The sequence below is a fragment of the Stegodyphus dumicola genome, chromosome 3 (assembly GCF_044657685.1).
Source record: "Stegodyphus dumicola isolate Sdum_Otavi_A_Nest chromosome 3, ASM4465768v1".
Lineage (NCBI taxonomy): Eukaryota > Metazoa > Arthropoda > Arachnida > Araneae > Eresidae > Stegodyphus > Stegodyphus dumicola.
In genome coordinates, this window is record NC_140770.1 from 183,326,374 (window position 1) to 183,352,397 (window position 26,024).

At 31.0% G+C, this 26,024-nt stretch overlaps 1 protein-coding gene across 1 annotated transcript in view; it reads right to left on the reverse strand.

Annotated features, from left to right (window-relative positions):
• Positions 1-26,024, reverse strand: part of Dys (Dystrophin) — a 670,989-nt gene that overhangs the window by 31,011 nt on the left and 613,954 nt on the right. Inside the window, exons 52-62 of the mRNA XM_085813682.1 lie at positions 14,787-14,959; positions 14,363-14,631; positions 14,077-14,240; positions 10,914-11,048; positions 9,806-10,031; positions 8,424-8,484; positions 8,265-8,326; positions 6,383-6,457; positions 6,093-6,297; positions 4,165-4,253; positions 3,918-3,997 (exon numbers count right to left, since the gene is read on the reverse strand). Of these exons, the coding sequence (XP_085669808.1) occupies positions 3,918-3,997; positions 4,165-4,253; positions 6,093-6,297; positions 6,383-6,457; positions 8,265-8,326; positions 8,424-8,484; positions 9,806-10,031; positions 10,914-11,048; positions 14,077-14,240; positions 14,363-14,631; positions 14,787-14,959 (1,539 nt within the window). The remainder of the gene's footprint in view (positions 1-3,917; positions 3,998-4,164; positions 4,254-6,092; positions 6,298-6,382; positions 6,458-8,264; positions 8,327-8,423; positions 8,485-9,805; positions 10,032-10,913; positions 11,049-14,076; positions 14,241-14,362; positions 14,632-14,786; positions 14,960-26,024) is intronic.

The window sequence follows — 26,024 nt, forward strand, 5'->3', positions numbered from 1 at the left end:
TAAGGAGAATACCAGGACATTACAATTGCTACAGCTCAAAGCTAACATATTCTCTACTAAAAACACAAACCAAGTGGGCACTGATAATATCGACCCTTTACCTATGTCTAACTCAGAGTTAGTTTTCATCGACCTTTTACCTATGTCTAACTCAGTTGCAAGTAAGAATGGCTACCAGAGCTTTGATTTGTTATATCCAACAAATTGCTGGTTACTGAATTTAATACAGGAAAATAAATAGTTTACCATACCATTCAAGTACATGCCATATATGCATCCATTCAAGTACCTTTCCCTTTATATATACAATAATGTCCCTCCTACCAGAAATTTTAACATGTGTATATAAAATTAATTATTATTTTTTGTCTAATATGCTTATTATGCAAAACTTAATTTGTTAATTAAAAATTCAAATACATGCACTAACTTTATATTCTGCAGTACAAACAAGCGTTCAATTATAACAGTGGTTTTCAATCTTTTTTATTCTATTCCTCTCTTTTTCCTTATGGTAAGAAAATCCCTCCCATTAACATATAAAACACAATTTACAATAAAAGTGATATTTGTTTTACCATATTTAGAAATAAATAATAATAATCAATGAGATACATTTCACAAGAGAAGAAGAGGGAAAATGCGGTCACGTAGTTTAAGAAAAACAACATCCGAATGTGCTATGTTTACAATGGAGTCGATAGCAGATATTAATTGATTTTTCGAATTTAGAAATTTATGGCTATTGCAAGAAGTTAAAAAATACGCTTGGAGAGAATTTCTCTTTCCTTCATGTCAACAAGAAGGGTCTTTTGTCACTCTGGGAAAAACATGTGAACAATTTTTGTTTCAAACTAATCCCAGATAGCACGGTACTTATGATAAGCTGTGTTAAGACCGAAATGAAGAAATCAATTAATTATAAAACATCTGTGCAAATTTCTGCAGAAAACGAGGTAAGATTTATAATTTTTTCTTATGCATGATGCTTACCAGTATTAATAATGTTTTCATTAAGAATATTAAGTGTACATAAATTAACTGAAAACTATTCCCGAGACCTTGAATAATGTTTTTAAACTTTTAAATGTAAATGTAATAATAGTATATTCATAGTTCATGAATAGTTCTTCTAAATTACTGAAATAGCCGAATTCGTGAAAGATCTGTTTATCTGGAAGAACATAAATACAAAGCCAATTTTCTCTTGTTCATAATAATTAGTGTCATAGAATATTTTATGCAGCTAAAATTTTATTAATTTCATCAGGATAAGTTTTAATATTTTAACTTTTGTAATCGATTTTTAATGAATACACATAAATATCAAAATGTTCATTTTTTAAATACCTTCCCATTTTAGATATTAAGGATACCAAAAGCTTTAACCAGAAGCATCAGTGAAACATTTTAATATAAAAGGATGCTTTTATAAGAATTTATACTTAATTCTAAATTTTCATGGGAGATTGCTGAGTTTTTTAGTTTAAATATTAAATAAGTATGTATATTTATTTAGTTCTTGAAAATCAGTGGTTGTGTCAGTCCATAGTTTGAGATAACATGTGCCTTAGGTATATGCATTAGAATTACACTAGTCTATTTCCTATGGTAGATCTTTTCAATAAATACACTTGAAAATCTTTCTGAGCGAGATGATTTTAAAATAAAAAAATTCTGCACATAAATTATATAACTTACAAGATTACAAATAACTTACCAGTATTAATAAATGAAATTTATTTTTTGAATATTTAAAATTTATACAGATAGTACTTTATTATTATTAATTATTATAAAATGAAGAAAAATGTATAATGAAAAATTATTAGTTTCACAGCTAGTACTGCAGTGAACTCAGTTGCACAAATTTTTCTCTGTTTTTTTTTTGTTTTGTTTTGTTTTTACATTTATATTATAGTATACAAAATGTGTTGATTTGCAGTTTATACTATCAACAGAATAATAGTTAGTTGCTAAAAATTAAATTTTAAATTGTATAAAATTATACATTAATTTTGAACCGCACAGAATATTGGTATCGTTATCCTTACATGATTGAAGGGCCAATTGCATTTACAGTGATCTGGAAATATGACTATTACGATTTTCTGAAACCAGCTACTTATATTTACTGTTCTGCTTGTTAAACTGATAAAATGACTTTAAAATATTTATAGTAACATTATTTTCAGTGTAAAAGAACAATCTACGTAAATATGATTTTATGTATTCATTTTTACATTTTTATAAATGAATTAATTATCAGATCAAGGAAAGAGTTCATAAATATTAACAATCAAAACATGGTAAAGCAGCGAACAAAAGAGTATTGTAAAGATAACAATAACATATAAGAGTTACCAAAATTATACTAACCAAATGAATGAACAGTTAATTAATGGATGAAATAGTAATTAAAGATGAAATGCAAATTTCATAACTAATTAAAAACAAATAAAGTTTTCGAATTTTCAACACATCTATCGCAGCACAAGCTTGTTTGTTTACATTAGCAGTTCTTACATCACGTGACCTCCGACATCACCTGGATGTATCTCATTACCCTGTTTATTAATTTTTGCTGTACCTACATGAGCTTAAACTTAACTTTTCAGCTATTTTCAATGATGTAATGTCATACCATACGTACTTTTTGTCAGCTTCAACATACATGAAAAGTGACTTCTGTCACAATTCAGAATGACAATCTGAAGTCAAGCAAATCTTGAAAACAATGGGATTTTCCCTGGTCAAGAATGTCTGGAACACAGTAATTCAAAACTACCCCCCCCTTTAAATTTAGAATTATATTTCCCCTCTGTGAAACACTTTTCATAATTTATTTTGAAACCTATATATGATGATAGCATGAAATCTTAAGCATCAAAACAAAAAATCTGATGTGGACAACCACATGACATCCTTGTATGGCATATTAAAAATTATACACATTTTTTGCAGCATTTCATTTAAACTTATTTCCAATTTCTTTAGAGATATATTTTCATTCAGTCAATTCAGTTCTGACTTAATAGCAAAGCAAAAATACATAAAAACTCAAAACACCTTCATTAAAAACTGTAAAACAAAGAAAAACATAAAACACTAAATACAGTTTAAACAGTCAAAATAATATATATAATGTAGAATTAAAATTAGTTTCTATGGCAAATGAAGCAATTTGGCCAGCAGGCAAGAAGGCTGATTTTTCAGTGCACAAAACTAAAAGTTTATGTTTAGTCCCAATTGGCAAAAAGGCAACGAAGCTGGTGCAGAAACTGAATTCACTATTCAACTAAAAACTTCAAATGCAAACAAATGGCGGCTTTGTTAGGCTTAGTAACAGTTAAAATTTTTTTCATTTTTGATAATTTTACAACTATTACATGCAGATTAACTAAAGGCAAACATTAACTGGAACATAAGAATAACATAATTCAATCACTTTTAAAGCAAAAAGTCCTCAATTTACCAACATATACGGATAAAAGAGCAGAGCACACTGAGCTGGGTAAGACAGTGGGTATATATACATATATTTTTGGACCCTGACTGCGACCAAAAACAAAGGCGCATAATTATATGTTATAGCAGTCCCTCATAAAAAATCTCAACATTCTGAGGCTATTCGTTTTTGAGTTACATGAGAATATATGTACGTACAGACGTCACGAAAAAATTTCTTCTGAATCCATTTTACTATCCGTTTTGGGAAAAATAGTCCTCTATTCTGTCTATACATACAGATGTCACACAAAAACATTGATCAAATGGATTCAAAAGTGGTAAAAATGGATATTTTCGTTGCATATTTCAACGAATGATATATTATGATGATAATATTTTTCGCAGTTACAATACTTCCTTTACTTCATACAAGGAAGTAAAAAAGCACAAATTCATAAAGAACATACCTGTACACAATCATGTAGCAACAATCCTAATTTCCTTTCATCAGCACAACCATTAACATCAGCAATCAGACAAAATAAATCTACAAAAAGGAGAGAATTTCTTAAATCATACTTTTAAAAACATGGAAATACTTTATCATGGTTAATGAACAAAATCTTCATTAAAAAAATGGTTTTGCATTTTACTTAAAAATCATCTTTTAATTTGACTTTTTTGAATGAAAATATACATGATCCATTTACTAACATCGAAATTTGTCTTCCAGGCTGCCTCGGCTAAGTAAGATAATTCCAACTTTGAAAGATAATATACGAATATAACCAGTTCTAGTGACCCTAAAAAATAATTGTGTGTTAATATATAAACGTATAATATAGACAACATACATATTAAATATTTAAATAAATTTTGTTATTATAAGTCACAGAATTTAAAACATTATATATTGTAAGAAAAATAAATTTTAATGTACCTAAAAGACAAAGCCACATGGGAGACAACTTTAACTACAAATGTTTTGCTATGAATTTATTACACTAACATTTGAGAAACTTAAAAGAACATGTAAATTGAAGTTTACTGTCTCACCAGTTTGACAAATCACTATCATACATGATCAACTGAACTAAACTGACTGAATTTTCTGATAGTGCATTAAGAGTTATTAAATCAGGAAATAAAACATATATTAAGAACAACAATAAATTATTTAAGATATTGCACTTTGCCTATGCAAACAGTGATTATCAATAAAAAAGATAGAAAAATAATCATAAATTTATATGCTTCTAATGGGCTTCATGTACAACTTAATATAATTTTCTCTTGAAGCTCTTTGCATATTAAAGGAGACGTTGAAAAGCAGTTAATAGCGCATTTGAACAGCAAGTCCTGGTTGCTTTTATGGACTCCAAAATCCATCCAAATCACCCATCCAACCTAAATATCTGGGTGTGCAAAAGTTAACAACATTTCACACTGGATATCTTTAGAATTCCCAATAAAAGGTTAAATACACTATGCATTTACATATATATTTCCTATATTATTTCTTCAAAAATAATAAATGGTGATAACAGTTGGTGGCAGCATCCTTTTATTTGTTTTCAGAGTACAAAGTCCGAGATCCGGACGTCAAAGGACACTACCAACTTTTTTTTTTCTTTATTATATATATATATATATTTGTGTGTGGTTGTACAAATGTGCATTTGATCCCCCCCCACAGTGCATAATAAAATATATGGAGTGTCTCTATTCTTAATTTCACTTCAGCACTAAATAAAATAACTTGTTACTGAAGGAACAATCATTTTAGCATAAATTTGTATGATCAATAATTTGGCTCCATAACTGCTGGTCATACATCTCAAACCAAAACATTCTACAGATACATCAGTGATTTTTACACCTAGTAATATTTCATACCTTTGATGAATCATTATTTATTATTTATTATATTTTGCTTTCATCACCAAATGTTTATCAACACATGACAACATGAGTAATGACTCATGGAGCGATACCTAAACACCTCTTTTATATATATACATATTAGTAGTTGAGAAACAGCATGGTAACCTTTTATGTTGACATTACGCTTAGCGATGATTACAGATTTTTACATATTTAAGCTAAATGTGCTAAGAAATGTTGACAGCAAAAATTTAACAAAAATTTCTTTCCATATGCTAAAAGTAGATTTTGTTAATGATACTCATAGGCCAAAAGATTACATTTAGTTCTATTTGAACTATGAATAATTGATTTGTTATTCACATAAACCCAGAACCAGCACGAGTTCATATGACCACACCGGGCAGCAGAATTTAAAGAAGACAAATGGAGGTGGTTAGTAGCAGAATTTAGGAGCCACAGAAACTGCATCAGGCACCTGCCATGAATTTTTGGTAAATTTTGATATGCTCTAAAATGATTCATTATTTCATAAATCACGATTTCAGATTTTTATGTATTATTAAAACAAATAATACTAAATATTGCATAAAAATGGGAACTGGCACAGTTCTCACAATTTCTTGAAGAAACTAATATAGCAAACTTCATCATGCTAGGATGAAGGAACATATTACACATGAATTTCGAGTATGAATATGTGACTATTAAAAATAAGATAAAGAAAAGAACTAAAAGTATTCTTAAATATAACTCACGTATCATACAAGTTGAGCAACCAATTAAGACACAAATCCAAGGACAAAGGAATATTAATTAACGAATTGTTCTCTGTGGCAATGCCTTCATAAATAGTAGAGAGGCATGTAATCATTTCAGGAACACTTATTAGTTTGTCATTCTGTGCTCTTAACCCATGCTGGTCAAAAGCATTTATGGCATTATTCATATTCACCATGTCCACTAAAAGTGAAAATAACATCTTAATTAGTAAAAATTAAAGAAAATTTTGAAGACAAATAAAAAAGGTGCATTAAAAGTGACTTACAGCAAACTCTTTTTTGTACTGTCCGAAGCTTCATTGCTGTTCTATATGCAGAGTATCGTATATCATTTAATTCAGCTAAAATATAAAGCAAGCATTATTTTCAAAGCAGGGAAACCAAATGCTTATTCACAAAATGATTATCATTAATATTCATTACTATTAAGCTAACATTTCTTTCAGACCACGTCCACAATTTTAGCTGATGTTGTTGTTTCTAAGAGGGATAGAATAGCATGTATCATTGATTAAGTAGGCCATGAGTACTTTAGAGGTGACATTATTGTTCTATCACTCTTCATCCCAATTTTAATAAAGAACACACCAGGTACAGATCCAACATCTCAAGGGATCTTTCAGTTTGATAGTATTTTAAATGCCCTCTTACCCCAAAGGCACAAAATATTTATAAACATCCACATCCTCTTCACGATCTTAAACAAAGTGCAATGATGTGGCAGCTGGAACTACCACCCGCTTTACTAATCACGGCAGCATTAAATTAAATGTTCTGTTATAATGCACATTTTCCTTATTCTAGTTTTTCTGATAATTATTAATATTTGTGTTGGTTGAATGTAATTTTTTCTTATTTGAAAAGATTTTATTGATGCTTCAAGTATCTTTAGCAGACTATTTCCAAAGCTATGGTTCATTATCTCATGTTACATCATGTAACATTAGCTGGTCTTCTAACTTCCACATTTCTGCAAATAAGTAGCTTCATAAGCATACTACCTATACCATAAAGGCAGTTTCATTAAAGTGATATTTTATAGTCATCTTAATACTATTTTCTTTCAAATTATTAATAATGTATCTAATTGATACATTATTAATTTGATTTAATAATATTTAATATTATTGACAATCTATTTAAATTTGAATATATTCAACTGATAATTTTTTGACATTTGCATGTTAATCAATAAATATATGTTAACTAATAACATATTAATAAACACTGTTTCTTACAGCATATTTCATGTGCTTAGTACAGAATCATTTTCTTTTATATTACGTACCTTAAAAATATTAAAAATCAGAAAATTTGAACTAATGCCATTAACACCACACATTTCTCTCCTAGAGGTGAAATTCAAAACTTTCTTTCAGTAGTCAAAACTTTCTTTCACAGCAAACCCAGAATTTTCAATGAAAGCTATGCAACTGTGTCATTCACTTATCTGGGAGACACTGAGCTGCCATGATGTAAAAAGTAATTTGTATGGCCCAAAATATCTCATCTTCCAATGTGGCCCATGGAAGCTAAAAGGATGGATGCTTCTGCTTCTCCTTTATATAGTTATTGAAAAAAAGATCTGCCTTTAAACCTGAATTATTAATTTGAGTAGATAATTATGCCTAATTAATAAGCTACAATCTGCTCTGAGGCATGCAGCAGTTTGGATAAAAGCACTTTAAAGAATTTTCCAATACGAATCATAGCATCAGATCTAAAAAGTTAATTATTGAGAGAGAGAAAAAAAAAAAAAAAAAGAGAGAGAGAGAGAGAGAAAGAAGCCTGTACTGATACTACAGCAGAAAGAACTATTTGGAGAGGGAAAGGGTAAGCATAATGAATTAAAGAGAACAGACAATTCAAAGAGACTTTTGTTGATTTCATTATGGAAATCTTCAAGAAGGAAAATTAAAATAAAAAGATTGATTATTGAAGAAAAAAGGTTAAAAAATAACTCACATTAATTTTTTTAACTCATTTATCTTCATCCTAATTCATAATTATTCTTATTATTAAAATAAATCAGAAACAATATCAACTAAATTTTACAATTTTACCCATCTGAGCATTTTAAAATATATTTGGCATCTGAAACATATATAGAACTAAAATTTCTTAAGGCAAGAAATTTTCAGGGCATACCTAATGAATCCATTAGTTCAATCATTTTTGGATGGTCCCAATGAGTAGTTTCAGTTAGATGACTGAAATAAATAAATGTTGAGACATTCAGGGATTATTTATTTTCATACAGTTCAAAACTTAAATCCATTATATGTATTTTACACAAATAGAACTTACTTTACATAATAAGGCACTTTGTTTCCAGCAACAGCTCTTTCCCACGGATGAGTAACAGAAGCTATGGAAAAACAATGTCAGGTAAAATTTCTTCATTTAAGAATTAAAAAAAAAAGTAACAAAACATATAATTAAATGAAACTGAAACATTTTCCTTCCTGAACTACAACATACCCTTCAACTTTTATAGCTTAGAATGGTGTTTTTATTTTTCAAAAATTATGAAATTAAAACTTTCTCAATCACCTATAACAAAAATTACCCTATTTGGAATTGATTAAAAATATAATTAATGCTAATTAATATTAAAGTAAAATATTAATTCATTTCAAGTATATATTTTTCAGAAAAGAACCTTTGATAATCTGAGTGAACTTTATACTTACAAAATTTCTATAATAGGTAAAGCACTCAACTTTAGTATATGATGCATCAATAGAATTAATGATAAATCTTGCAACCAGAAATAAATGTGTATACAGCAATATAATTTTAACAATTTGTACCACTAAATGTTTAAGCTCCCCAATCAATGTCCAGAAAATTCAAGCAAAATGTTATAATGAACAGATACAAGACAGTTAAAAATATAAATATTCCTTACAAAACACCCAAAAATTTATTAATTATATTACTGAAAATTCTCAACAAGAAAAATCATTAAAATAACATACAGACAACATATTTCACTGGGAGCTAAATTCAAAATTAACAACAATTGTCCTGAAGCTTCGATCACTCAACCAAAAGTGACCTCGGATTTAACTTAAAAAAATAATTATTCTGCTTTATTAATGCAGAACTATACACACTGTAAGAAAAAATAATTTAAAAGTACCAGTACAGACAACTGATAATTAGAAACAATGTGCCAGTTATTAATACTAATATTTTAAAACGTATTTTGCATACAAGAAAGTACAACTTCAGTTGAATAATACAAAAGCTTCTTTTGAACTATCTGATTGGACTAAAATATGTTATACTTCTTCTGATACTAAAAAAAAATATACAGCCCAATCTTATGACTACACACCCATCAACCCTGCCCCCCCAAAAGAACTTTCAAAGGGGATGTTATAGCTCTGAAATGCATAGACACAAATGATAAATTTATGTTGGTACATCCAAACATACCATTCTGCAGTTTTTTTCTTATCGCACAATTTTAATACTTTAACTATGCAAAAGCAGAGATTTCAAGACTCATTTTCCTCTTAAAATGAAATACACTATTATATGTAATAATGACTATCTTAACTGAAATCAATTATACTTTTGAATTTAATTATCTAATTAACAATTTATTAATTTTACACTCTTAACTGAACATTTTAAAGCTTTACAAGGAAAAGTAATTACATCAATTTCAAATGACTTACCACTCAAAAATTGCTGCTGAGCTGAGCCCTGATCTAACAAACAGTGCTCTAATTGTTTACGTCGATCATCAACAGCTAACTGCAGTAATCTCCATCGTGTATTTAGTTCTTCTAGTCTATTGAGATTAGAGTGAGACAGCAATACATTACAACCCGTAATGCGAGCAGCAGCCTCATTCACCTCATCAACATGCATTTGAAGGGGTGCAGTACGATCCTTAAATGCCTAAGCAGATACCAAATATGTTTATTTTTACATTAGAAAAAATTTTTGAAATTAAATTTCTTGCTTATTACAGAAACATTAAAAATATTAAGACAAAAATGTGACATAGTTCTATAATCAGTTTTCAAGCTCTTTACAAAACGAGTACATTAGTATTTATATAAACAATTAAGTGTAATTTTGCTTTATATAGGTAATCAATATTTCAGATTTTTTAATTCTTCAAGTCTAAAAAACTCCAGTAAAGCAATTTAATATTTCTGATAATTTTTGAATGATCCAGATTACATACAAAAAGATTTTATTACTGCAGCAACATATAAACAAAAGCATCAGGAGTGTTTTACAAAATTAACATTATGTTTCTTTATACATAACTGTTTTATTCGCTATAGAGAAATCATTATGTAATATATGATTTATTAAAAAGTATTTATTTCACTTTTCAATGAACATTAAAATGCATACATTTGCAATCCATTTTTACATAATCATCATCATACTTATAATAGGCTAACTGATGCACATGATGATTCACTTTTAATAGCACATTACTACTTATTACCATAAGATTACTTATACAATTCAAAATAAGAACAGCATTTATGAAAGAAAACAATGTTTTGTATGAAATGTAGTAAATCTGTCATTCTAACTAAAATAGTAACTTACAAACAAATCAAAGGCTGAACCTTAATGTTTTCTGTGGGCTTATATAATGATAAATATCAAGTAAAAATAAAAACGGGGGGGGGGGGAAATATAGTTTATCACATTTTTTCCTAAACTAGATCTTCTAGCTAGATCATATATATATATATATTCCAACTGATAACAATTTCGTTTTTTGTAAATTAAGTTAATGCATTTTATTTTACTTACTTTAAGTTCATCAACTTGTTCAGGCAGTTGGTCTAAGACAAATTCAGAAACTGGAGGCCACTTAGATTTTGCAGTCTCAGCTGAATGCAGCCTTGTGTTAAGATCATCCATTGCTCTTTGTAAGGTCTGCATTTTCTGTAAAATCAATCTGTAATTATTACTACTATTTCATGTGAATAATGAATCTAATTACAAAATACACAGATATGTATAATACAGTCAAAAGTCGTTAATCCGGACTCGTCGGGACTTCGTCGATTTCGGATTATCGATTTTTCCGGATTATAGATCATCAGTTTAAATTTCGTAAGATGGCATGCAGAAATTCTAAAATTAAAAATATGAAACCGTAATTTATGAAATAAAGAGCAATTAATATCTAAAGGGTATCAAAATTTACAAAAAAAAAAGCTTAATATTTATTTGTTTACTTTATTACGCATTTCTTTCAATGTAAGTTGTTTAAGTTGCTTCGTTTTATGTGATAATACTTTCTCTTTAATTCTATAAACAGACATAATTTCTTGTTCAGTTACAAAGTTCCGCTGTTCAAGTCCCGTAATAGCTGTGCCGAGAATACCGACTAACTTGTCAATCGAAATTTTTTCGTTTTCACTAACCTCTCTGTCACCTTCTTCGTGTCTTTATCCATTTTCTGCAGCAATTCCACTTTTTGTTTGATGGACATCGAAACATACTTTTGTTTTGTAGATCTTTTGGGAGCTCCAGCATCGGAAATTCTATTTGACCTAATCGAAAGTTCAAGTTTACTTTTATAAAATTGCTCTTACAGTCTGCAAAAAATAATAAGCCAGATCCAATTCGAAGATTAAGGAACAACGCAATCATCAACATTAACTGAAATATATAATTAGATAATTTTAGCTTATACCGTCCGTTATACACAAAACGTGCATGCGAAAACGTATTCTGCGATTGCGCACAACCATATGCGCAGTCGTAAAGGTCTTACGTGCGCGCATAAACGCCTATGCACATGTGTGAACGCGGCGCATGCGCAGAAAGTTTTTAGCTTTGAGGTCCGGATTATAGGTGTCCGAATTAACGACTTTTGACTGTACCTATCTTACATAAGATACAATAAATGTGGATTTAATCTCTTAAAATCCGTTTGAAGAGGCCCCACAGCTGCATACTAATACCACTTAAGACACCTTAAAATTCAAAAATTTGCAGCAAATGATTTATGTCTCCACTGAGTTGGATAATATGATAATTGCCACTTTAAAAGGCATATGAGTAGCACAGGCCACCTGCTATGTTGTTTGCTCTATGTTTGATATTAAATCCTAGATTAGGCATATGCATATGCCACTGTAGTATCTGAGAAAAATAGGGCCATTTTAAATCAGTGAATCAGAAAATTCTTTCTAGAATGCATGATGAGTAAAAAACTCTTGAAATTCATCTTTGGGATGCTTCTCTGTGAAAAATGGACGAGACAGACATTTAGCCATCACAGATGTCAGTCTTTTAGCAGACATAACCCTAGATTCAATTATGTGTAATCATGAGCCCATTCATAAGTGGCTATATGACTGGAGATCGAGAATTAACAACTAAGTATAAACTACTTAGTTAACCTAGCAAAAATGGATGTTAAAGTTCAGTTTAGATTTAATTGATCCTTTTGATGATTTAAATATAATGACAAGAGGAAAAGATGTATACAGCTCATACAGCTGTCAACAATGAAAATTAAAAGAAATTCTTTTAGAAATATATATCAAATTTAAACAAAAGTTTAGAAATATACACAGCACAGCACATAAAAATTCTACATATATATTGTATTGTGGGAGCCAGTTTAATATATTGTATAAGAATTTAATAGTATAAATGTCAATGTTTTTAATAACAACAGAATATTACAAACATCAGTGTAATAACTTTTATTTTAATGCTAGATACAATGAGCTAGAAGAAATACTACTGCTCATGCAAGAGTTAAAAAATACAGTACAAAGTCCGTAATTCGGACGTCCATTATCCAGACCTCAAAGCCACAAACCTTTTTTTTTTTTTTTGTATGCTTTACGCATGTGCATACATTACGCGCCCTATACTTCCACAGTTATAACACCTTGGTTCTTTACTCTTATTAGGTATAGCGCATGCATATTTTGTGTGTTAGCACTTGAATAACCCTTATTCTTCGTATCTGGAACGCGGATTTTCTCATATATTTTTCTCTTTGAATTCAGAAATAGTTTTACACCCATACAAAATAATTTTGCTACTACTCTGATCAGGTATTCCATTGATTACATAATCAAGAATTGATGAAACATCAACAGAACCGCGACTGGCTATTTCACGCATAGCAATTAAATATTCGGAAAGGAATTCACCAGGTTTTAAGTGTCATTTAAGTCCAGACATAGTCTAAATGAACTGCAATTTTTTTTTTTTTTTTTTTTTTTTTTTTTTTTTTAAATTTAGCACGCTATTACTTGCATAATCAGAACAGCTTAATAATTTGTTTCTCTAACCATTCCGAAATCTGTTTATCAATTTCATGCTGCTCTGCGGGGGGAGGGAGGGAGAACGTCGCGGCGTGCAATGAACTGGAAGTTGATTTGTCAGCACTATCCTCATCTTCAAGGAATTTTTTTTTTTTATTCAGCTTATAATTCCTTACTAAGTGTAGTATTTCATCTTGATGTACTTCGTCTTTGATATAATTTAAATCAATTTCCTCCTCATTATAAATATAACGAATACACATCAAATAATTTTCTGTTTGCAATTTTCTAATTTCGACTATGCGTAATGCATGCTTTATGCATGTGCGCGTTGAAAGAAATGTTTAATAAAGTAAACAAATAAATATTAAGCTTTTTTTTGTAAATTTTGATACTCTTCAGATCATAATTGCTCTTTATTTCATAAATCATGGTTTCATATTTTTAATTGTATAATTTCTGCATGCCATCTTACCAGATTTAAATTGATGATCTATAATTCGGAAAAAACCCTAATCCGGAATACGGATTTTGTACTGTAATATGTTTATGAAATTTTGAAACCACTGACCTTGTAAGATTTAGAATTAGCCATTTATTTTGTTATAAACTTTATTTTTTCATTTTACACAACTGACATCTACTTATACCCTTCAAATAAGTAAAATATTACTTGCCACTAGAACATCATCAAGTCGCTTCTGTCTCTGTTCTGTTCTTTGTAATAGACCATTCCATTTGTCTGACAGCTTTTTAACTTCCCTCCTAATACTTCGAGTGATTTCTCTTGCTTGTTCTTCAGCACTGCGATAACCCCGACTATCACCTTCAAATTCTTTTGCTACAAAATAAATCACAATCGAACAATTTCATATGCTATGTTTACATATGTCTATAAGTATTTCATTGCTTTCACTTAGGAAATGGTTGCATTTTACAACTAATAAAAGGAAGTACACTAACCTTCTGAATCACTGGTATCAGAAAGAGGTGGTTCTTTTGCAACATAATGTCTACCTGCCAGAAGACTACTTTCTACAACAGGTCTTTTGTCGTCGAGCTGCCTTCGGAAAGCCCTGTGCTCATCTTGCTGTTTAACTATACAACCAACATCTCCACCAATAGCAGGTTGAGCAGATAATTCTGTTTCCTTTTTTATTACCCATTCAGTTAGTTCTCTTAATGACAAAAGAAGTTGATTCCACTGATCTGCACTACTTTCTAAACGATTTCTGAAATATAATAATTCTGAATATTTACATAATTCATACAGCAAAGCTAAAAATTTAAAAGATTTATTTCCAGACCTGACTTTTATTCAATGTATTAGTATTGTAATGAAGTTAAAATTGAATTATTTGCTTATGACAGTGACATATAAAAGTACCTGAGTGACACCGTTTTCAGCCTGAGGGCATTCCACCTATGATTCATTTCCTGTAATTTACGCCCAAGAAGCAAAGCATCATCTTGACTTTCCAGACTTTGCAACAAGTGGCTACTCCTTTCACTTAAAGTTTGGTGGAGATCCCTTTGAGATTCTATTTCTCTCTGTAAATCCTATGTGAAAAAATATGTTAAATAAATAAAATATAATTACACACTTTTAAATTCAAACTATTTTAATACCTAATAACCACTGAAAATAAGTTTTCATAAGAAAGAATTAAGAATCTGAAACAGTAGATTATAATCAACATAATTATGCATTTTGTAAAATGAATTAATATTTTTAAGTAATTGAAGTCAGGTTAAATTACATTATTTGAATACAGCAGAGAACACACCTGTACACTAAAGTTATGATTTGATATTAAATGTTCTCTAAGTTCTAGGAAAATGATGTGATAGCATCCTACTCATTGCACGATGCAATGGCATCATTCTTCCATCATCAGCAAATGCTAATAATCCAATTTACACTCATATGCAACTTATTATAGAGATAATTATTTTTCTGAAGGTTATTAGAATTAAAATGAAAAAAAAAATAAATAAAAATATTGTTTTAAATTCAAAACTAAATTCAAAAATTCAAAAAAAAAAATTAGCATAGGAAAATAAAACTCGCACTGGTTTTTTAAACCAGAGTAATCTTTTGCAAGCTTTGTAATGCTTCCATTACAATTATACTTTCATCTCCTATGTTCTGATACAATGTTGCCCTTCTCTTGAGGGAAGGGAATTTTATGCATGTTACCTAAATTTGGTTGAAATAGCAGTTTTAATTTACCGTAATTTCCGGAAGAAACGCCACGGCGTTTACGTGTTTAAAATTTAAATTTTCAGCGGGTGTGGCGTTTCTACCCATGCGGAGTTTAGGTGCACTAAAAATAAAATATTTCCTATGATGGTCATTGTACATAGTTTTTATGGCCTTGTCATTGTGCATAGATTGGTGCTGTTCCCACACAAAAGACCACTCAGTTGCTTTTTGGGAACGTTATTTTGTTTACGTTCTTTCCCTTGAACGGACCTACATGCCTTATTCACCCTAAACGAGATCTCAGAACAATAACATTCTTCCCCCTTTCAAATCAACATTCTCATCAGTTTGAATAGTCTCTCTCCTCTGCCATTCGATGAATCTTCCAGAACCCATCCTCTTTCCACCCCTGCCTTTTCTGCAATTTTTTTCAAAGGCGGACACGACTCCACCTGCCTCGCAATAACGAACTCTGACGTATTTCCCCTTCAGCATGAATTGATTTTTCTTGGAATTCTGCCAAATACAGATCCCATCAGTTAGGGTACAAGTACTTGTTGGATAGTTTTTAATTAGGGAACGGAAAATTTTTGAAAATGTCTCTAAACGGCACAGAAGCTATACATTCCTTACCTTTAATTTATTTTTGAGTTATGGTTTCATTTCATGCATTTTTCTTAACTGGTATGTCATATATCAGGACTTAGGTTGAGTTTTTGCATCTATACGACCCACGACGATGTCACGCGCAATTTAATCTATTGCGGGGTTTCTGTGTAATTTTAATTTTTTTCCCGCCATTTTTCTCGAGTGCGGCGTTTACGCTGATGCGGCCTTTCTTCCGGAAATTACGGTAATTTGATTGATTTGTATTTTTATGACTAATATTTTTAACACTACTTAAATTTAATCTAAGCCCTTTATCTGTCTGTTAAGTTTTAAGGAAAAAATTATTTATTTTTTATTACATACAAATATTACATCTATTAGCACCTCTTTTATTGAACAGATATATAGAAATGACACCTTTTTCTTTTAATTCATTCGTGTAGATTATATTAATCATACCAACACCAAATTCCTAAAATCTCTATTCATAAATGGTTAAGAAAAAACTGTAAAGTATTTTCTCTTTCCCTACTGTGTGCCTTCATAATGTAATTTGGAAGCACCTCTGGCTAGCAGTTAGAATCCACAGTTAAAATCCCAGTGAGGACATTGCCTGTTTGTCATACTTCCTGCTTCGACAAATGTAATGATTCTACAAGATAACATAGCAATGATAACATGATTAAAAATAAATTCTCATAATCTGAGTCTTACCCTCCCCTGGAAAAAAAGCACACCATTGGAAACATACAGGATATAACGTCAATTATGAATTACGTATGTTTTTAAAACGCTTTTCTTCCTCTTTTGGTTGTAAAGCAGAAAATTTACACATTAATTAAATAAATATGCCCAACTCGAGCAAATTAAACTTACATTTTTTTTTTTTTTTTTTTTTTTTTTTTTTTGTGAATATACACGAAGTATAGCTATACCATGTACATTTAAATTACCACTTCTAGTCAAAGCACATCTAATGTTTCAATAATTAGACATTAGAAACATTTCTAAAATTTAAAGAATAAGCATGAACAAGAGTACAGCATTAACAATGATAAACTTCATCAAAATTATAAAGTTCATAGGTTTAAATTGCATGCAATTTAATACAATAAATTGCATTAGGGTGATAATTTATTTTATAATCGGTGAAAATTCTAAAACTTCACATCCGATATAATTTTAGATATTGAAACTTTAAAATCATAAATATGAAACAGTCTAAAAATCGAGTAATTAAAAAAAATTCAGAAATAAAATTACACTTTTCACATAATTTTTGTATAATATTTTCCCCGCTCTATTCGATGGTGCAAACAGTAAAATTCTGGTATGCTTAATTCCCTGGTTAAATAAAGACATGCTCAAAAATCGTTTAAACATTGAATTTAAAGAAATCTAAACCGACTTTTCAAAAAAAAAAAAAATCCTTTCACTACATTGCATTGTCATGGAAAAACAGTGTGTGCACAAAATTTGAGCTCGATAGCTAGTCAGGAAGGAGGTTAAAAACCGATGACAAAATCCACCCACCATGAAACACCATAAATAAACTAAATAAAAGCTTATAAAAAGTCCCACAAATGCAAAAAGGTGACCTTAGAATGAATTCAATATAAGTAAATATAAGACAGATAGATTTTACACCAAAAAATAAAAAGGGAGATGGTAGTTTTCTGGTAACTATTCGGCAAATTTATGTGGTTAGCAGGCATACATGTCCCGACTCCCGACATCTTACATTAACAAGGATAAATTAATATAAGTTAAATATGAAGCATAAAGATCCAACACGCTTTTATGCTAAGGTATTACAGTGAGAACTCTGTTCTTGTTTTGCCGTACAAATGTACTTTAAAAGGGTGTTAGTGCGTTTTACTACAAAGCAATGCTATAACATGAATTTCGGGCAATTTGAGTTGCAACACTTTACGATTCCAAAGACCAAAGGGGTAAAAAATAACAGTTTACTTTTGAAGCGCCTTTTATACATTTACGTAAACGTATTAAGTCCTGAAAAATTGGAAAATCGAGTTACAAAAGTGCTTCAACATATTTTTAAACAGCGATGGGAGCCATTTTTATGCACAGAAACAATAAAAATTTTGGGACCCTCCCATTTTTAATACTTCTATTTACCAGCACTTTATACCAAAATCAAAGATTATTTTGCACTGCTTACAAATTACTCTCATTTAAAAATAATTACCCTATAATACTACCATTCGGTTTTAAAATCATTTAAAAAATCAAAACACGAAATATATCTTAAGTCTACATTTTATAACCTCTATGTTCTACAGGCAAAAACTCATAATTTAGTAATTATTTCATGAAACATATTCTTTATTTTACAGTTATTTCTCAATTAATATCATTAAAAGAAAGAGTTGGAGAATATGAACTAGCAGAATTATTTTAGAGAATTTGCAAAAGTTGTTATAAATTTCAAAGCTACAATATCTCCAGTGAAATCAGCTGCATTGCCGTTTCTAAATTTTCAAGAAAACTCTTAAAGAAAACTGTCATTTTTTGGGGGTGGGGGGGCAATAAAGGTGCGGCAAAATATGATGATATAACGGTGAAATATTTATGATGATTAAGATAACTATTCAAACAGGAAAAATTATTGTAGAGGGGGGGGAACTGAACGTTGCTTTGCCATAAAACACAGACAATATTTAGAATCACTTTTACCGTGTTTTTTTAATAATTAACACACATTCATAAACACAGAATTACACATAAATTATTTAATTATGACATACACGAAAGGAATAATTAAGAACTTCATTAACTGCATCTAGGAGAAAAGGACGTAATGAGAACGTATTCCTCCACATGTCATTTATACAACTGATCTTAGACAAGTCAGTAGAGCTGATTTTTTCATTCTTATTTCCAGCTTCTAAGTTAACTGATTATTGTAATTAATAAGATATTCATTTTATACGATTAAACGCTAAAGAATTAAAACGAACGCATCTTATTCTAATACAACTCATATTGTAACTACGTAAATGCATATTTATTTCTTATGAAAGAATCAACTATGTGGTGGGGTAGAGGAGGGAATTATAATATTTGTAACAATCGCAACATACGTACTTTTAGCCATTTCATGTAACGTTGTAAGTAATTAAATCCTAATTGTGAGCATTTCCTATCCTAGAGCTTAACAAAAGAATTTTAAAAATTCGGCTGCGAACTTTCCTTTATTGCCGTTTGATTTTGGAGATATCAAATGATAAATTTCACTTTACAACTAATTTCTTAAACATGAAAGTTCAGAAAAGTAAGAATATAGCTTCATAATCCCATTTAAATTTGAAAACCAACTTACTCCTTCAAATTGCCGTAAAGTCCTCTGAAGTGCAAGATTTACAAGAACAAGGCTCTTTGCATTTATTACACTTGTCTTCATTTCTTTTAAATAAGGTAAAACATTCTAATTAACAAACAAATGCGCATATATACAGCTGAAGCACAGCAGTGAAGATTCTGCATTCAAAGCAGAATTTATTTTTTCAATATTAAAGAAAATTTCAGCAAAGTTCTCACAAAATTACTTTTAATAACTTGCAGCAGTTCTTCATTCAAAGATAGGAGTCATATTTGCTGATTTTCTTTTACCCTAAAGGCCTTTTTAACAAAAGAAATCACAATGACGACATCGTTCGAACCATTATGGCAGATGGAATATTCAGACAGCTGAAGAAAAAGCTTGCCTAGTTCCATCGAAAAGAATAACAAAAGAAGATGTATAACGAACGCAAGGATTTGAAAAGGAACAAAATTAAACGCTAAAAAACGTAAATGTGGCCGCTCACCGCAGACAGTTCTTCGAAGAGTGAATTTCAACCTCTCCATCTTACCGCTAAACTTCCTCGAGATGTGCTATTTAAGGTGCAGATAAAAAAGTATGTAGAGTTTGAAACTAGCTTCCTAAAGATACACTACTGCCCATCATGTATGGCTGATGGTATATCTGAGCTCCAGAAGTCCAGACACTTCAAAACTCTTAAAGGGAATGTTCCAAAACTGAAAGAGCTAAGAAATCTACTATAACTTAGAAAATAAAAGTACTCCCATCTTCTCTAGTCATATAGGAATTTTCCCTCGAGATATACTTATCGACATACAAAGCTCTTGGGGAAAAAAAAAAAGTTTCCCCTTAAATACATAAAAACTGTTTTAAAGTAGGCGCCAACTCCGTCTCATCTCATGAGGCAGGTGTAAACAAAACGAGTGGACATCTTTAACTTTTACTCGGATTATTCGTGGATTGAAATCGATATTCAAAATGTCCCTCGTAAACCGAATAAATAAACAAGAAAGTATAGTTTTATGTAAAGCAGGGATCATAAGAAAAAAAGCGCGCATTTGAAATATTTTAGAGTGTCCTTACAGTAAAAAGGATTAAAGTACAGTATGCTAAATAAAAAATTATTTTACTAGTACGGGAAATGTTTCCCTTCATAACTGACAAAAAAAAAAAAAAAAAACTGAAAACTTCATTATTAAATTTCAGAAAGTTAAAAAATATCACAGTTATACAATTAACAAAAAATTACAATCTGATCTTCGTAAATACCGAAAGTGTCTTAAAAGTTTTAAACTAAATTATGATAGACCAGCTTGTTTAAAAATTAGTTCCGGAAAAATTAAAGACACAGAACATGAAACCTCATTGAAAAAGATGGCATCTAAAGTCGAACAGACTTGCGAATTACGCTGCTGCATCTTAAACACTATTAATTCAACAAAGTAAGAGACAACAAATAATATTTAAAAAAAAAAAAAAAATTAAGGTCAATTCCTACTTAGGTCAACAAAGAAAAATTTTTTTAAATTTAAAAATAAAAATACAATAAAAATTAGTTAAAAATTTAAAACATTTTTAATATGTGAAAAAACTGTATTTTAACTTTAGTGGATGAATAAGAAAAATTTTATTAACGACTGAAAATTAATTAATAATTAATTAAATAAAAAAATTAAAGTCAATCACTTAGGTCAACAAAGAAAATTTTAAAAACACAAAAAAATTTAAATTAAAAATTTAATATGTGAAAAAACTGTACTAACATCAAGTGTCATCCACTACAAGTTTAAAAAAATGTATTCGAACTTGAGTGGATGAATAAAAAGAGTTTAATATAACGACTGAAAATTTGAACAAGATATAGGAAGAGTGTAAGCTAACAGTAAGAATTTAAAAAAAAAAAAAAAAAAGACATTTTATCGCAAATTAACGACAAGTGTAGATCTGTGTATTTATTTAACAAAGAACAGATTTCATAATTTACCACTATTTAATTTCACTGAATCGCATGCATATGACTCCAATAAATTTTCCCCACAACCGTCAATTTTCATTTTGAGAAACGTCAAATCCGCTTATTAAAATCAACAAGCACACTAGAAGAGGTTTTTTTTTTTTTTTTTCCCCATGTAAAATAAAAACAGAAATAATAAATAACTAATTGGTGTTAACGTCTAAGCAATCAAAAGTCAAATAGTATTTAAAATCCGCACATGGCCAGAACATGCTATTCTTTTTTGTTATTACGTGCTCCGCCCTTGGGCACAACAGGGAAAGAGAGGGATGCCCCATGGAAGTCCTTTTAAGAAAAACTAGCTCGTATCCACGTTTACACATGGAGGAAAACTTTGAAAACGACCATGCAGGCAGCCTGTTCGCACTCGAAACGAACTACCAGTGTTCAGCGGCTTTTACCGCTCGGCCGCTGGTAGGCCAACATTCTACTTTGGAAATGCAACAATTCTAACCTCGGTGATGCATTACTACAGCAATCTTTCTCCTCAAGATGGGGGGTCCACCAGCGGCTAAGCGGTAATATCGCTGCACACTGGTAGTTCCGACCTGGGCTTAAATCCAGGCGAACGGGCTGGCTACATGGGCGCTTTCATGGTTTTCCCCGTGTGTAACGTGTATACAAAGAATAGCCCTTAGAAAGTCATCCACGAAGGATTGGATTGGATTATTTAATTATGGCAAAGCACACGAGGGATATCTGCCTAAAGGTAGAAATGCCTTCGTGGAGGACTTTCTAAAGGAAACTGGCTCGTATACACGTTACACGTGGGGAAACCACGAAAACGCCCATGCAGCCAGCCCGTTCGCGGGATTCGAACCTCGGACCGAACTACCAGTGTTCAGCGTCTTTACCGCTCGGCCGCTGGTGGGCCCTGTACGAAGGCGTCCCTTCCCTAAGGTAGATACCCCTAATGTGATTTGCTATAATAAACTAAACCAAACTAAAATGTCCGCATGATGAACGCAAAACTACCCAGGCAACAACAAAATATTTAAGAAATATGCAATTCCAACCGCTATTTAACGATATCCGTGATTTAACGTCTTTTTAATAGATCTAGTTCGAAATGAATATATATATATATATATATATATATAAACAGTGGAAAATTATCCTATATTTAGTAATTTTTAAATAATGTTTTTACCGTGGGTGCGCTTAAAACATAAAAATCGGGACGTTAGCAAAGAGACAAAAAGAATAAGCATTTTAAGATGTATTCATGCTTAAAATTGATTTAATGTGATTCTTTCATTTAATGGTAACTCTGTCTGAATGATAACTCTTAGCAATCCCCTGACAACTGAACTTGAGATTTCACTGTCTTTCATTACTAATAAGAATAGCTTCAAATAATTGAAAATGGGAAATTTATTTATTTTACATAAGTAAAATAAATAATAAATCAGCATATAGTAGGAAACTGTCGTATCTTGTTAACGAAGCGTTCTGAGAAAAATACAATTTAAGCAATTAAAGTTGCAAGAAATTTTACGTGGAAATATATTTTAATCGCCAAAGAGGGCGCAAATCTTTCATGATGTTATACTTCTTGTTCTTGGATCGCCAGTTGACTGTGTGTTAGACTTGAATAAACTTGGCAGTTTTGAAATCTGTTTCGTAATGTTCATTTACTTTGATGTTGTGATTTGAATTAGTGTTTTTTGAACCAGGATAACTTGAAAATCTTAACGGCTATTATAATATTTTATATTTTTTGGCGCCCAACAGTTGCGCACGAACAATTTTTTTTTTTTTTTTCATTCAGAATGCGGTGTTTTTCGTGTTAGTGAAAATTTATTCCTTTGCACTGAACGTGGCAGGATTAACGTTCAGAATACTTTTGAATGCGCTTCACCAGGAAAGTGAGTTCCTAAATTTGGATTATACCATTTGAAGCCTGCACCAGGTAAGAGAATAAAATTACTTTTGTTGTTATTATGGCAGACGATATTATTAAATTGAAACCTACTAGAAAAGTCATGAGACAAGCTATTTCTAAAATAATAAATGTACTAGAACCTGAAATTAAAAAAGACATTTGGGTGTTTTTACTTACTTTTAAACAGTCTGCGTTGAAAGAAATTAATGAAAAAATATTGGATTGTTTTAAAGGGGATGAATCTGAAATTGAGAAAGAATGTAATACTGTGTTAGAGTATGATGAAAAAATAAGTTCATGTATTTTTAGGGCTAAAAAGAAACTTAATTTATATTCTCAGATAGTGAGCATTGAAAGTGAATCACCTGGTAACCATACTGCTGCCGTAAAGGTCGAAAACAAAACTAACATTCGGTTACCTAAAATTTCAATTCCTAAATATTATGGTGATCCTAGTTTATTTTTGGAATTTTATAATTCCTTTGAAAATGCTATTGGTAATAATAATGAGTTAACAAAGGTCTAGAAGTTTACCTATCTTAAATCCTTACTCGCAGGACCTGCTTTAAGTGCAGTATCCGGGTTTGCACTAGCTAAACTATCTAATGAAAATTATGACGCTTCTATAAGTTTAATTAAAGAAAGATTTGGACGAACAGATTTGGTAATATCTTCGCACATGAATAAACTCTTGAATCTTGAACCGGTTAGAAGTTCGTCCAATGTGAAAGCACTAAGAACACTATACGATTCCTGTGAAATCAATATAAGAAGCTTAAATTCATTAGGTATTGTTTCGGAAGCTTACGGAACCCTTTTAGGACCTGTTATTTTAAAGCTTTTGCCAGACGATATGAATCTGGAGTTTAATAGAAAAAGAAACTCTGAACTGCAATATTGTTCGAGATTTGCAAGAACTACCCATTCTCCTTTCTCCTAATAAACTTAAAATAAAATAACTTTACATATAAAGTTCGAAAACGTCATATTTATTTTCAAAATCTGTACAACTGCAACAAACTACAACAAAGATCAGATGGTTGCCACTCTTACAGTGATAAACTATGAAAAGAAAAATAACAACTGAGGCTGGGTTCTAACAATACTCCCACCTTCTGATTGATGACATATACTTAATCAATCAAAACAAAATATAATAAAAAATACTGTCCACACAAATATTAAGGCTAAATAATAAACAAAAGAAAAAATTAAGGTCTTGAATTTCTACTCTAAAATAACTCAAGTAGTGTTCAGGTTAGAAATCTAGATGGAATTTTAATTTGTCGTCCACTTCTAGTCACGACAGTCTTAATGTCCTTTGATAAATCTGCAGCTGAATTATTCTTTGGTAATTTTGAGATTAAACTTTCTTCACCCTGCGTCTCAGTTTCATTTGCCTCATCTGACTGCAAAGATGAAGGTATTTCGAGAGGGAATATTCTCTGGATTGGTCGAACTAATTCTCCAGACATGGTTTTGACACGAAATACTCGAATGTTGCCGTCTTTTCCGGGGTATAGTTAAATCACTTTTGCTAGAGGCCACAACACCTTGCGTTTGTCATAACATTCGATAAGAACTATATCCCCGATTTTTATCTGTTGAGAAATCGGCACTGTAGATGGACGTTGCACTAGCAGGCCGAGGTATTCATTTCTAAATCTCTTTCTCAAGAGCTCTCGTAAATTATGTAAATGTCTCAGTCTCTTGTTGAAATCGATCCAAGTCAGGAACTCCAAAGACTGGAATTTCACCTAAAAACAAGGACGGTGTCAAAGGGATGAGATCATCTGAGTCCTCTGATACATAAGTGAGTGGTCTGGCATTCACAGTTGCTTCGCAGTCGCACAGCACACTCATCAATTTTTCATAATTCAGACATGACTGGCCTAGGACTCGACGCAAAAGCTTCTTAATCATTTGAACAAGTCGTAACTTTTAACTCTCCTGAGGCCCACCAGCGGCCGAGCGGTAAAGTCGCTGAACACTGGTAGTTCGGTCCGAGGTTCGAATCCCGCGAACGGGCTGGCTGCATGGGTGTTTTCGTGGTTTTCCCCATGTGTAACGTGTATACGAGCCAGTTTCCCTTAGAAAGTCCTCCACGAAGGCATCCCTCCCCTTAGGCAGATAGCCCTAGTGTGCTTTGCCATAATTAAATACACCACACCACTTAACTCTCCTGATTCTCTTTCTTCTTTCCTCTTTCGGGTATTTCCTATGAATCTGTGTATCCACCCAATCATTCTAAGTATTTTCTTATACTTTGAAAAATAGCCAAAGAATTGTGAAGACATATCGCTAACATTGCTTAACGAAACTATAACTGCTTTACGTTTTTCAGTATTCACATCTTCTTTATTATCGATTGGGATAGAACGAGGCCATTCTTCTTCCGGCAGTGCCAACCAAGCTGGGCCCTCCCACCATCTTGATTCAATGAGTTTCTTCACAGAGCATCATCTTGATGGCATATCGGCTGGGTTTTCCGCACCTGGTACATGATGTCAATTTTCACGATCCGATAGGATTCTAATTTCTGAAACTCTCTTATTCACAAAAGTGCTCCAAACTTCTACAAGGGCG